This window comes from Petromyzon marinus, chromosome 43 (genome assembly GCF_048934315.1).
Source record: "Petromyzon marinus isolate PM22_M1 ecotype Great Lakes invasive population chromosome 43, UKy_Petmar_22M1.pri1.0, whole genome shotgun sequence".
NCBI lineage: Eukaryota > Metazoa > Chordata > Hyperoartia > Petromyzontiformes > Petromyzontidae > Petromyzon > Petromyzon marinus.
This window is the reverse complement of record NC_133709.1, coordinates 8,676,926-8,691,168: the sequence shown is the minus strand read 5'-3', so window position 1 is coordinate 8,691,168 and position 14,243 is coordinate 8,676,926. Positions and strand designations below refer to the sequence as shown.

At 48.1% G+C, this 14,243-nt stretch overlaps 1 protein-coding gene across 1 annotated transcript; it reads left to right on the top strand.

The window, feature by feature from the left end:
• Positions 1-108: 108 nt before the first annotated feature.
• LOC116951610 (growth/differentiation factor 6-A-like) lies at positions 109-12,648 on the top strand. The gene is made up of 4 exons (XM_032970376.2): positions 109-278; positions 895-1,837; positions 2,236-2,547; positions 3,315-12,648. The coding sequence occupies exons 2-4, from the start codon at positions 1,585-1,587 to the stop codon at positions 4,109-4,111; spliced, it is 1,362 nt and encodes a 453-aa protein (XP_032826267.2). The 5' UTR covers positions 109-278; positions 895-1,584; the 3' UTR covers positions 4,112-12,648.
• Positions 12,649-14,243: the final 1,595 nt, after the last annotated feature.

The window sequence follows — 14,243 nt, the reverse complement described above, 5'->3', positions numbered from 1 at the left end:
TTTAGGGGCGTTTTGGAAGGTCCTCATCCAGCAGTACAAGAGTATATGTGTTGGTTGTTATAGTGCCTGGTTAAAAGCTGGGCTGTATGCTTACTGGCACGAGTGTGTGTGTGTGCAGGCGCGTGCATGTGTGTTATGGTTGGCTGGCTTCTAGTCAGCATCTGGAGTAAAGGAACCAGGTTTTACATCATCGCGTGGTCGGTATAAAATAAAAGGGGCCTCAGCAGAAGCAGACAGACTCCAAGCACAGTCAGGCAAGGAGCCGTCTGCGTGTGCAGGTATGATTGGATACTCGTCACTCCAAATTTGGAGATACGTTTATTATTTGGCTCATCCTTGTGTTTCTAACGCTACAGCTGATTTTGGTTCAGCTTTGGACAATACCAGTAAGATCAACTTTTCAACAATGTTTGTAGCCTATATTGTTTTGTTTTTTACTTTATGCAGTATAAATATTTACAGATAAAAAAATTGCATTCATGTAAAAAATAGTGTCATGTTATGTTTGCATTAAAATGATGATTATTGATGAAATTACTTATATTGCGTATTGTTAATACAGTATTTTAAACTTGTGCGTTCTTATAAAAATTGTGTATTAATGAGTACTGTATTATAACATTTTAATCGAGGCTTCATTTCTCATGGAATATTTTCTAGGGTCTTCCAACAGCCAGAAATAATATTTTCCTTGAGCTCAGCCTCAGCGAGCTGGAGCTAAAATTAAGCTCTGAATTTAATTAATATGAATGTGATGTATGAATATAATACGATTGACAAAGTGATGGTATATATTGTATTTTTGTGATGTTTTGAAATTCGATTTTTTAAAAATGTTTTACTAAAGCAAGGTTTGTCATTCCTGTATTATTATTGACGTTGATTATAATTCAGGGTGAGCAGGTGATGCGCTCAGCTGAAGCTACAGTCGGTCAGTGCGAGTACAACAGACGAATGGACTGAGAAAGCACCGCCACGGGTGTAAAGAAACTAAAGAGAGACACGGCAATCTGACCACACAGGAGCATCACTCACGCGTGCAGCACCAACCACACACATCCCCAGCACCAACCCACACACCCAGCACACGCAGACACACCCACAGCACCCATCCATCACACACACACACATGGTATCAATCCCACAGGGCACAACATCAATCTATAAACCAAAGAGCATACACACACAGCACACTTACCCAGCACACACATACATTATAACACAGCAAGAACCAACTTTACACCCATCATGCATACATAATCATTCACGCAACAAACCCCAACCACACACACCTGCACACCCGGCACAAGCAGAAAACCGACCATACATACACACAAACCCAACCCCAACTAAATCCAAAACCACGCACACACATTAAATTACACCGAGCACCAACAAAACGCATATCCAGCACCGCCACACATACAGCACCTACCACACACCAAACATAACAAAGACAACGACCCCCCCATATAGCCTTTGATAGACATACAGCACCAACCACACACCGCGTACACACGCACACACAAACTTAGAGCACACGCACACACGCCTACATAGCCAGCATCAATCAGCAGGGAGACCATGTCCCCTTGCTGTGTGCGGAGGCTGCTGCTTCTGCTGCTGCTGCCACCGCTGCTGCTGTTCTCCTCTCTGTGCCACTGCTGGTCCCGTGGCACCGTCACCCCGCACCGCTTCATGCTGGAGCTGCTCAACTCGCCGACAGTTGCCGGAACGAGCAACAGCAACATCAACAGCAGCTGCAGCAGCAGCAGCAGCTGCAGCAACGTGGCTGTCAATTGCAACACAGTGTCCGGTTTCGTGGATCTGGGTACAGGTGCGTTGTGGAAACACCCAATGAATCCTGTGCATCTGCCAGTCAGTCAGTCACCCCGTAACACCTGCGGGTGGGATGGGGGAGGGAGCGATCTGCCCCCCTGTTCTCTCCTTGTCTGCAGCGAGCATTCGACACTTCACGTGGCCTGAATGTGCACCCAGTGTGGCATCTGTGAAAAAGAGCTTCACAGCTCATCTGATTCCTCCATTCTAAATACATATGATTCTGAAGTGCCGTGGTCACATCACCGCCACTTAATGTGCGACGGCGGTTGTTGTTGTTGCTGCTGCTACTGCGTTGAACCAAACCAAAACCAACCACAACACGTGCGCTCGAAAAAATTAAACCGACCGGTGAAGAATTCAAATGTGGACGACCTCTCTGTCCGCTCTCGCCAGACTCGCCGGACTCCCCAGCGAGGCAGCAGCTCCTCTTCAACGTCTCCGCCCTGCCGCGGGGCGACACAATTCTGGCCGCTCAGCTCAGGGTGCTCCGCAAGCGCCCGGCACCGTCGGCCTCCTCCTCCCGGCGCCCGCGAGTGTCCCGCCGAGCCGTGCTGCAGCTGAGGCCGTGCGGATCGAGTCGCCCGCTCACCGCCACCAGGGTGGTGGAGCTTATGACAGCGGCGGCGGCTGGACTGGGCACTCCGCGGTGGGAGGTGTTTGATGTCCTCGGAGCGATGGGATCTGCTGTTGCTGCTGAAAGAGGAGGTGATGGCGGTGGTATTGGGTGGTGGTATGGGGCGGCGGTGGTGATGGCCCCACGGTGGCGAGATGTCAACGACTTCGCCTGGTATACATGGAGGTCGTGGGTTCGATCCCCACCCTGACGCATGTGTATATTTGGAGTTTGCATGTCTCGCTCTCTCTCTCCGTGGTCGTGTGGATTTTTATCCGGGCCCTCCGGTTTTCCCCCTCCACATTTAGAAACGTGCGTTGAGCATTTGGCTGCTATATATTTCCACCTGATAAGCCACTTCGTTGAGCTATCATTTGTGGCCAGGTCGCTTCTGAAAAAGAGATATGTAGCTCAGTGGGCCTTACCTGATAAAATAAAAAATATATTTATGGTTTAATTAGTGGACGTGGTGGTTGGAGTTGGTGGATGGTGATGCTGTGATTATGATGCAGGTAGTGTGTTGAAGATATTAATGAGGGTATTAGAGCTGTTGACTCAGAGGCGTTGGTAGTTTTGTCGACGAAACTGATGGGGTAGTGGAGGCGGTGATGGACGTTACGGCAATGGAGATATTGGTGGTGCTGGTGGCAATGCACAGCTCATCGTCAAAGCTTCTGCTGAACAATTTGGCGTGGTTTGTGAACGGCGTGTCGCGCCACTGCTGCTCCATCTGACCCGCCTCTTGTGTTTCACTCTCGAACTCTTGCAATGCCCTTGTATACGTACGACGTCTACAATCAAATTATCGTTGCAATTATTCTCGCTATTGTGTCTCTGTGAACACGACGATCGCTCTCAGGAGGAGGACCTGCCCCCGCCGCGCGCCTGCTCTGCCTGGAGCTCACGGCCTCCAGCCACGTGGACGGTGGTGCCTCTCTGCTTCCCTCCGAGATCGGACTGAGCCGCGCCAGGCGCGGCGCCGTCGAGAAGGCGCTCCTCGTCGTCTACAGCCGGGCCGAGCGACGCGGCAACATCTTCTCCGAGTTCGCCAAATCCTCCACGCCCTCCACCTTCTCCCACAACTCCGCACCATCGACCTCTCTCCCGGCGTTCTCCATTGTCAACCAAAGCCCGTCGTCGAGAGACCTCGGCCGCTCGAAGCGAAAGACCGGCAGCAGGCGCCCCGCGGGGCCTCCCTCTCCCGCCGCTCGGCGGAAGAAACCCACGGCGAATTTGGCGAGAGCCGGGGCGAGGAGCCGCGCCGGTGGCGCCGCTGGCTCCAGCCGGTGCTCACGCCGTCCCCTGCGCGTCGACTTCCGCGCCCTGGGCTGGGACGGCTGGATCATTGCGCCGCTGCACTACGAGGCGCGGCGCTGCGAGGGGCCCTGCCACCTGCCGCTGCCGGCGCACGTCCCCTCCACCAACCACGCCGTCATCCAGACGCTGCTCAGCTCGCTGGGCGGGCGTGCCTCTGCGCCGCCGCCTGGGTGCTGCGTACCCACGCGGCTCGGCCCCGCCGGAGTACTGCTGGTGGCTGATGGCAGCGGTGGTGGTGGTGGCGGCGGTGGTGCCGGCGGCGGTGGCGGTGGTGGTGGGGGAAATGTGGTGTACAAACATTACGAAGGCATGGTGGTGGAGGCGTGTGGGTGTAGGTAGTTGGGACGAATGTGTATCGGTCGGGTGCAGCAGGGCTTTAATTTCAGCCGTAGTTGTCCGGGCCTGACATCTGGAAACGTTTTATCCACTACACCCCCAAATCCTGAAGACTGTGGATCGAAGGCCCCCCTAAAATATTCCATGATAACTTAAAATCCGGTTGGAGAGGAGTTGTGACACAGAGACTTGAGGTGGCCTGAGATCTCACGATCGATGGCATAGCTATTTAGTGTACAAGCACACTATAAACTTTTTTATTTACCCGGTAAGGTCCACTGAGCTATATAGCTCTTTTTCAGAAGCAACCTGGCCACAAATACTCGAAACGCATGTTTCTAAAAGTGGAGTGAAAACCCGGAGGACCCAGAGAAATATCCACGCGACCACGGGTAGGACATAAAAAAAAACTCCAAATACACAGCAGGCGTCAGGGTCCATATTGAACTCACATCCTCCTGCATACCAGGCGAGGTAGTTACCATCTCGCCACCGTGGCGCCCATGGTGTAGTGTGGGCCCACAGGCCACAGGGAAACACAAGCGCTGGGTGACGAAGATTGGGGGGCGGGAAATTGGACAGGGGGCCCCATTTAATGCCTTGTATCAGCTGGAGCCACGGCGACCACGCTACGCTACGAATCAGGAGGCTGATGCTGTTCGTGTCAGGTGCACTGAGCCGGCACTGTTGATTGAGAGGACAGTTTTATTCCAGGTCCAGCCAACCAAGATTGAAGCGGTTTCCTGAGTGTGAAGTGTTATTGTTTTCATCCCGGTCACCAATGACTGCACAAACAAACCCCTTATAATTTTTCACGGTATATTCCAGTTCCGAGGACAAATAAGAATAACTTTGGGACCCATATCTGCACAAAAACCGCAAAGATTGAGCACCTTACTTGACCACTGGAGTCATCATCTGGTTGATGGTACTGAATGTCTGATGTCCTGGATGTGATGGGACCTAGGTGATGTTTAACTTGGAAGTATTAGTGATGGTGGAGTTAGTTTCATTAGTGGAAGTTGTAGAGGTGGTTGATATGTTGATGATTATGATGGTGGTGCTTGGAATGGGAAAATGACTCATCCATCACTGTGAGTGTTGGAATCTGTATTCTCCTTTTGTGGTTGCATTATTACATCACTTGTGTAGATTAACAATAAATCACATGCAATTTAATTATAGCCGAATATTAATTAATGTCTCTATCCAACATTTGTTCCCCCCAATCTCCATTGTAAAGATAATTAATGTTGGGGGGTATTCGCCAGGTTCAATAAAGCGTGGAATATGAAGTACAAATACAAAAACCCTTTCTCATTAAATGTGTATTATTTGTCTACATACAAATTTAGATACGTTTTAACTTTCTGAGTCTCGTCAGCAGGATCAGGACCGTATATTCTGTATCGTATTGGAACGCAGCAAGTTGGCACAGTGGGGAGGGCAGTGACGATCATCTCAGTCAACCCTTGGTACCTGGGCATGTCCCCTGACCTGCTGGCAGCAGCGAGCCTTCCACACCTCACGTGATGGCCTGAACGTGCACATAGCCTGACACAAGTGCCAGAATGCAGTCATCATCACTGAGTGGTGGATGGCCATTGTTGTGTATAGTTATATGCATGTGTGTACCAAGGCCGTAGCCATGGAGTCAACATTGGGGGGGACCAAATCTTCCAGGGTGTCTAGGGGTCCCAACCCAGCAAAAAATATCTAAATTTAAAAACTAATTTCCTGCCTAAAATATTTTAAAAATCACCAACACATGGGATGGACTTTTGATTTATTGTTTACAATGATGTCTAATAGTGTATTGTATTACATTGCTCTTTTTTTACTTTTTTACCATTTCTTGTTTCATTGTATGTAATGGCAGAGATTAGGGATTAATAAAGTACAACCATAACCACAATCATATAAACAGAAATCTATGCATTGATTTATATGAAGACAATTCCAGATATTGTGGCCAAGGTATAGCAAATTGTTGTTTTTATTTACATAGCATAGCAATTCTTTTTTTATAGCAATATATTGGGGGGGGGACATTTTGAGCAAATTTTTATATATATTGGGGGGGTGTGTCCCCCCCCCAATATATATTATAATTATGGCCTTGGTGTGTACTGTGGTATGTGTTTGTAAGTTTGCGTAAGGTAGTACAAATATTGATTAATAAAAGGTGGAGCTGATTTTAAAGGATTGTGAAATGATTAGTGCAGTACAATCCTGGAGACCCACGTTTCGCTTCTGGTCGTGGAGTACAACGTCAGTGACCAATTGGTATCTCAATTTGGGTATGCCTGCCTTAGGTCGATTCAGGCTTGAATTAATATCCAATGGATTGTGATCACATATATCAGCACCCGGGAGACAAAGACGGCAGGGTGTGTGTGGTGCCTCATGTGTCATGCCTGCCTTCATACTGTAGGTGCTTATAACAGAATTGTATGCCACAGTATGAGCATGAGCAATGATTTTTATTTCATTTTAGTCACTGAATGAAATATATCAATGGACATTCCTTGTAAAACGTATTTTTCCAATTGATAATTTCGCAACCAGAGGTTCGGATTGGCTTCATTTGTTTTAGCACTCATCAGTGAACCATAGCCACATGCACAATTGCCTAGGTGTGTGTGTGTGTTTGATGATGGTTGGGATATTATTATAGGCAAGAGGGAGAGCATGGGGCACACGGAACCCATTTTTTATATACAGTGTATAAATCAGGCCACGTATGTAAGCTAAAGTTTAGTCAAATACGTGCACAGAGGTGTGCTTGTTAAGCCTGCGTCTTGCACTGTTTGGTGGAAGGGCCTTTTAACAGTCAGCGTCTGTTCAAATTGTGTTTGTGTATTTGGCAGTTGGGGGTTTTATGTGCGGTGGTTGTGGTGGTGGTGGCATCCAAAGTAACTCTCACGCGAGGACGTACGGCCCTGATGAAGGAGCAAATAAATCAGCTCGTACGCAGGAACTGGATGGATTGTTGCATCGTGGGATTGTGAGAGATTGCGACGGTCTCTGGAGGGTTTCATCCAACAGTGGATGATAGTGGAAGATAACGATAACGACGATGATGATGATGGTGGTGGTGGTAATTAGCTCTCACACCGCATCATTATCTTGGGTTTGATTGCTGATGGTCTCTATCAGGACCGTCCCTGGGTGGGTCTCACCTAGGTCGACTCAGAATCAAATGGGTCAAGCGTTCGTTGACTTAGAGAAGAGAAATCCGGGTTCATGCGCGGTGTAAGTTTCTAGCCAAAATAATCGGGATTAACTATACATTTCTTAGGCTTATGATAGATCTAGTATATCTATTACATTGAGTATATGCTTTACATTGTGTATATGACACTTCGGGCAATGCCCCTTCTTCATAGGACATGTTTGTTATGAATAAGGGCCATTGGGCCATTGGCCAATGTCAATAACACTGCCGTGATTGACAAATGTGTTGAGTTTGATTTTCAATTGTGCTTACGTACCACTGCCAACGCAGCAGTAGCATCCCATGCACTACCGCTTAACGCGGTTGGCGACATACGGTGCGAATGAAATTCAAGATACATACCAAATAATTTGTAAGAATGGATGATTTTGAATTACTGGATTTATGTTGTACGTAATTGGTTCACGTCACGCCTGCAAATCGTGGGATCATCTCCGTTCACAGCAGCAGTTAAAATAATAATTATAATCTATTTTTGAAAATCCCGATCCTTATTCACAACAATTCATCGAATCACCATTAGGGAGAATGGAACTCCTCACACCTCTACGAGTCTCCACTTACACACAAAGATAAAGATCCCCCGTATAGCCTTAACAGACTGTAGGGGCAAGTGCTGTATAGCGAGCAGCACCTATGAAGGCCGGAACGGTACACGAGGGTATGGGTGGCCAGCACCACGCACGACCGCCTTAGTCTCCCCAGTGGCAATGTTTTTATACACCGCACCAGGTACTCATTTGAGGCTGAGTCGACCTAGGGGAGGCCCAGGACCGGTTCAGATAATCGTCACTGGTGGTGGCCGTGAGCGGGAATCGAACCCGGGTCGCTAAGTTCATAGCGCAGCGCGCTAACCACTACACCACCGCTCCCCACCCACTTCCACACGTGCCTTGATAGGTGCTCGCGAGCGGTACGTATTTAGCTTAGCAGTATATAAAGGGGGATCTTTGTCTTTGTGTGTGTGTGTGAGAGAGAGTGTGGAGGAATGTTCACGCACGTGCATTCTCAACTTTCTTAATAATATTTGGCAGCTGCTTACGCACGTTTCTGGTAACTTGGAGCTAAGGATCTTGTGACGATCTCTGTGCACTTAACTTGAAAGCTCATATTGTGGCTTGCGCAAACAAACCCTTCCCCAAAGCCTCTCGCCACCTTCGTCATTACCACCGCCTTATAAGCTACAATAGTGCAGTGCAGTGCTCGTAAGAGGGGCCACAGAGATCTGGGCCTACTAGTGTGGTGTGTGTGCGTATATGTTTTCTGTTATATATGCCAATTAATTATCCAGGAATGCTGCGGTGGATATGCGCGTTGCCCGTAATCCAGCACTGCCGCGGCAGCGAGGGTTAGTGGATCACCGCACAAATGTTGTGAAACTCCCTTCCCTTGGGTGGCGAGGATGTGCCACATACCCTGGCTTGCCAGCAGAAGACGAATACAGCAAAATGTGGACTCCGCCTGTTCCATCTGTATGTCTCAGAGCGTTGCTCCTTCTCGCATGCGTGGGGTTTTTTTCCGGATGCTGGAGTTTCATTCCACACGTAAACACCGATTAAATGGCCAATAACAACTTAATATATGGAGGACCGCAGAGCTTCGGGGGTGGGGAGGGGGGAATTTGGCACTGGCAGACCACGTGGCTTCTGACTTTCCCCCTTGTTTGTGATTCCTCACACCTCTGAGTGCTGCTACATTGGGATGTTTGGTCAATCCCATGAATGAGTGTTTAATTTGGTACGTGGTTGTATCTGGAGAAAGCCCTCCTACGCACACGAGGGGCTTGATACTTAGCATTGCCATCTCTTGGTCACACAAACCATCAGGCCTACAACACCTGGCAAACCCTGGTGGTCACCCGTTCAAGCATCAATCGGTCGCATCCTTGCTTAGTTGCCAAGCTTCAATGTGATCGTGCATATTTAGGGTGATGCGGTTACAGACAGTGTTAATGCCATGGTGACGGAATGTTAACTACCGCGCCTGGTATACAGGAGGTCGTGGGTTCGATCCTGACCCTGACGCCTGTATATTTGGAGTTTTCATGTTCTCCGTATGGTCTCGTGGATATTTCTCCGTCTAATCCGGGTTTTCCCTCCACATTTAGAATCATCACGCGTTTAGAGTATTTGGCTACTATAAATGTCCACATGATAAGCCACTTCGTTGAACTATCATTTCTGATGGCCAGGTCACTTCTGAAAAAGAGCCATATAGCTCAGTAGGCCTTACCTGGTGAAATTAATATTTTAGTTAATAGTAATGACAAAGGTGGCAAATACGAGTGCATATATTGATATTTGCGCATTGATAGTCTCTAGATGTTTTACTTAGTTCAACGACCTCCCCCCTTTAGATAAATTTAGCGCAACTGCCTTTGGCCTGCTATAGATAAACTTATTATTTTTGTGCTTTGACAATTAATCCACGACTGGACGAACGCATCCCCTTCCCGTCTTATGTCATCCATGGGGGTCGTTTGACCATACTTCACCACACTGGTCAGTGTGGGTTGGCGAAGGGGTAATGGGTCAAGGACTGGTTCGGATATCACTTTAAAGCTTTTGTTAGTCTTGATTGGGAATCGAACTCGGGTTATTGTGTTCACAGTGCATCGCGCTAATCACTGCACCCCCTCCCCCCAAAGTAATTAGTCCGACTTCACATTGGAAAAGCAAGTGGCTTCGACTTACTCTCTACCTACCCAGTAAATATGGAACGTTAGACCAACATTGGGCCAACGTTCTCGTGTTTGCTGGGCACATGAATACATTGAAATCACGTATTTTCTAATTCACAGGATAAGTTCAATCCATTGATTCTGCTCGACCGTTGTTGCACGGGAATTTAGGGATAGGATCTGGACGATGTTATTTTCATGACACGTCCCACAGACGCTGTCCTCTGGACAGTCCAGTCCCTTCACCTGATGAAGGCCACTTGTGTTGTGGCTGAAACGTCGTAATTTTTTGTTGTTTTATTTTTTACCTACGTGACTTTACCGAATAGAACCAAAGAGTATAACTATACAGTATATTATTTTAGTTGCTCCGCGTATTCGGTTTCGAGGAATAAAGTCTCACCGTGACAGGATTCATACAAACAATGGAAATCTACAGTTTTTCAATTTATTTATTTTGGTATAGCGCTGTGAGCCATTCGGCTCTTTAATCGGGTGCAACCGCAACAAACAAAACACAACAAACAAAAAACACGAACAAGAAAAACATACAATACTCACAATTAAGTTATCATGCGTCTTGCTTTCATGCCGGCCCCATCGGTCTGTGACTCAAAGGGGGTGGATTGTGCAACTTTACGCTGCCCCATTGACGTGATAGCCAGATGCTTTAATCGGGCTCGGTGAATGGTAGACCAGAGACAATTTTTTGGATGAATATTTTTGTTGAATAATTTTCCTTCACATTTTCTACTTGTTTATCTGTTGATTCGGGAACCACCGTGTGACCGACTGGGCCCCTATGCGATGAATATAAGCAGCATACATACCCCATACTTGCCCCCTCCAGACCTGCCACCACTCCAGTCGTATTATGGTGCTGCGTCGATAACCGTGTGGCCCAAATGTCACCTCGGTGTGCCTTGTTGGCTGTCTTTGTTTGCGTCGGTGGCGCTAGTGTTCTCTGAGGCCTTGCAGCGTTTGGCTTTGGGAATCACACGATCCTTCTTTGTTGGACAGCCGTGGGGGATTGTTTTTTCTTCTTCCAGAAAAGTTACAACTGCTGTTTCTCCTCCCCCCCCCCCCACAAAGTCTACTAACGTCACACAGTTTAAAGAAAATGTTTTCTTAACTCCATTACCTCATGAATGTAAAACAAATAACCGTTCCAATAAAAAAAAGAGTAAGGAATATGAAATTTGTTAAAAAGGCTCTACTTATCCGTTGGCCTCAGGGTTTCTGCAAGGTTCGTATTTGCCAGTGGCAATAGTGTGTGGAGCTACTACACGGCTTGCTTATGAGTGTTGGTGAATTAAAACCAGTACAAAGGTCGCCTCGCCAAATATCAAATTATTATCGTCATACTTCAGAAGCTAAGCAGGGCCGAGCCTGGATGGTGCATGGCTGGGTGGCCACCATCATGCATTAAACAGGTGGTGCTGTATGTTGTGGGCAGAAGCGATCCGTGTGTTCAGTTTTGTGTCCTTCCCCCGACACCTCCGATCAACACGGTTAGCCACGTACGGTGCAAAAGAAGTTAACCATACAGGACATACGTGTCGTACCATTCTTCTATGCTTCCAGATCTCAACTCCTCACCGTCACCAACTCACGATGACCAGAGTGGTGAGGTATGGTCAATTAATCACAACGGCCGTTGGGAATTTCATGCAGCAGTGGATTGGCACACAGGTTGCACATGCACAGCACAATGTTGTCTCTGTTTTAATAAATAAATGTCAGCTCAAGCAAGGAAGGCTGCAGATGCGATGGCAAAAGACGTTCTTACAAATGTATCGAGAGAGCTAAAACAAATCCTCTTCGAGCTCCTTTTGTTTTAAAAGTCTAATTATGTCAATATTTGTTCACGTGACATTTCTGGGGGAAAAAAACTAAATGGGTAATGGACGAGACTGGTGATGGAATGACAGTCAAAGGAGGGGAAACACGCCCGAGAGGACGTCCACCGCTGTGCGGATGGGAGCAATGAGTTCAGAGGTCTTGGAACAGAAGCCCGATTTGATTGTGGTATTTTTAACCTGTGTACGTGTCACTTGACGCCCTGGATAGCATAGACGAGACGTTTCCATCTCAAGGGAAAATCCAGCAAGAGAGCCTCATAAATATGAAAATAAATAAATAAATATTGCATGTTACTTGCGGTTTACCAATTCCGATTATCCACTTCATCTATCTGTCTCATGAAGAAGCGCCATTGCCCGAAACGTCACCTGCGATGTATCAGAATCCTTATTTATGCTGGAGGAATCCGATGAGCTGCAGAGCGCTCTATATTTCACACATGTCCAGTCAGGGCGGGTAAGAACGCTACAACAACGAAGTGCAAAGTACATGACAGGTAAACAAAACACATACAAATACAACTAATCTAGATTTGAAGTTCTCTGCCGTGGCTGACCATTGCTACAATGCTGTGGGCTCTCATGATATTATTTTTTTCCCGAGACCAAGGTGCTGTGCAAACCTTCGGGCTACTATCAAAGGTTTGTTCATGAAGCCATCCAGATATATAAATATAGACATAACTTCAACCGAGAAGATGGATATAAATTGAGCAATCATTGGAAGGATGCTATTAACCAGGTAAAACTGAAATGCTTTATGGTATTGCCTTCATATCCGCATCTCCCCTTTTGCTTTTGCTTCTACTTTTGCCCTTTGATCCTTTATAGCTGCTCTTCATCCGGCACACTCCACTCCCCCTTTCTCTTACTTATATAACCTCGTATTACGGGAGTCCTTCGACCCACTTCAGTAATTGTTTCCTGCTCTGATTGTTCCACCTGATGACAGACGCTTGTGTTGCGCCCGAAACGTCGTGATTAAATTTATTTTATTTAATACCTACGTGACTTTACCGAAAGAACCAAAGAGTATTAATACAACGAAACCATCCACATTCTACCAGGCAAAGCCCACTGAGGTATTAACTTATTCTTTTCAGGTGGGACCTGGCCACAAATGATAGCTCAGCAAAGTGGCCACATCATTTGGACATTTATAGCACCAAAACTAATCTAAATAATCTCAACGCACGTTTAAAAATGTGTCGTTGACGAACGTGTTGAGTTTTACTCGCGAAATTATCTATCGAGACAATTTGTATCCCTGGATGATCCCTTGGGATTCTTTCTCACCCCCGCCTCCACCCAAAGACCTTCCGTATAGCCTCAATAAAGTGTAGGACTAAGTGCTGTTAGCGAACACCTATGAAGGCCGGCAGGGCACACGAGGAGTGGGTGGCCAGCACCACGCCCGGCCGCCTTTGTGTACCCAGTGGCGATGTTTACACAAAGCACCAGGTACTCATTTGAGGCGGAGTCGACCTAGGGGAGGCCCAGCACCGGTTCAGAATAATCGTCACTTGGTGTTGGCCGTGAGCGGGAAACGAACGCCCCCTCACTCCCCACCCCTCACACCCCTCACCACCCCCGCCCCTCACCACTCACCCCACCCCTCACCACTCACCCCACCCCTCACCCCCATACCAACACTCCTTCATCCCCCCTCACCCCAATACCCCCCTCACCCCCTTCACCCCCATACCAACACCCCCCTTCACCCCTCTTCACCCCAATACCAACACCCCCCTCACCCCAATACCAACACCCCCCTCACCCCCCTCACCCCAATACCAACACCCCCTCACCCCAATACCAACACCCCCTCACCCCAATACCAACACCCCCCTCACACCAATACCAACACCCCCTCACCCCAATACCAACACCCCCTCACCCCAATACCAACACCCCCCTCACCCCCCTCACCCCAATACCAACACCCCCTCACACCAATACCAACACCCCCTCACCCCAATACCAACACCCCCCTCACACCAATACCAACACCCCCTCACCCCAATACCAACACCCCCTCACCCCAATACCAACACCCCCTCACCCCAATACCAACACCCCCCTCACCCCAATACCAACACCCCCCTCACACCAATACCAACACCCCCTCACCCCAATACCAACACCCCCTCACCCCAATACCAACACCCCCTCACCCCAATACCAACACCCCCCTCACCCCAATACCAACACCCCCTCACCCCAATACTAACACCCCCTCACCCCAATACCAACACCCCCCTCACCCCAATACCAACACCCCCTCACCCCAATACCAACACCCCCTCACCCCAATACCAACACCCCCCTCACCCCAATACCAACACCCCCCTCACC

Bases quoted from the DNA above. Each gene is read 5' to 3' on its own strand.
- LOC116951610 (XM_032970376.2), top strand. From the start codon at position 1,585: ATGTCCCCTTGCTGTGTGCGGAGGCTGCTGCTTCTGCTGCTGCTGCCA. The intron at 1,838-2,235 runs GTGCGTTGTGGA...CGCTCTCGCCAG, and splicing joins TTTCGTGGATCTGGGTACAG to ACTCGCCGGACTCCCCAGCG. The intron at 2,548-3,314 runs GTGATGGCGGTG...GATCGCTCTCAG, and splicing joins TGTTGCTGCTGAAAGAGGAG to GAGGAGGACCTGCCCCCGCC.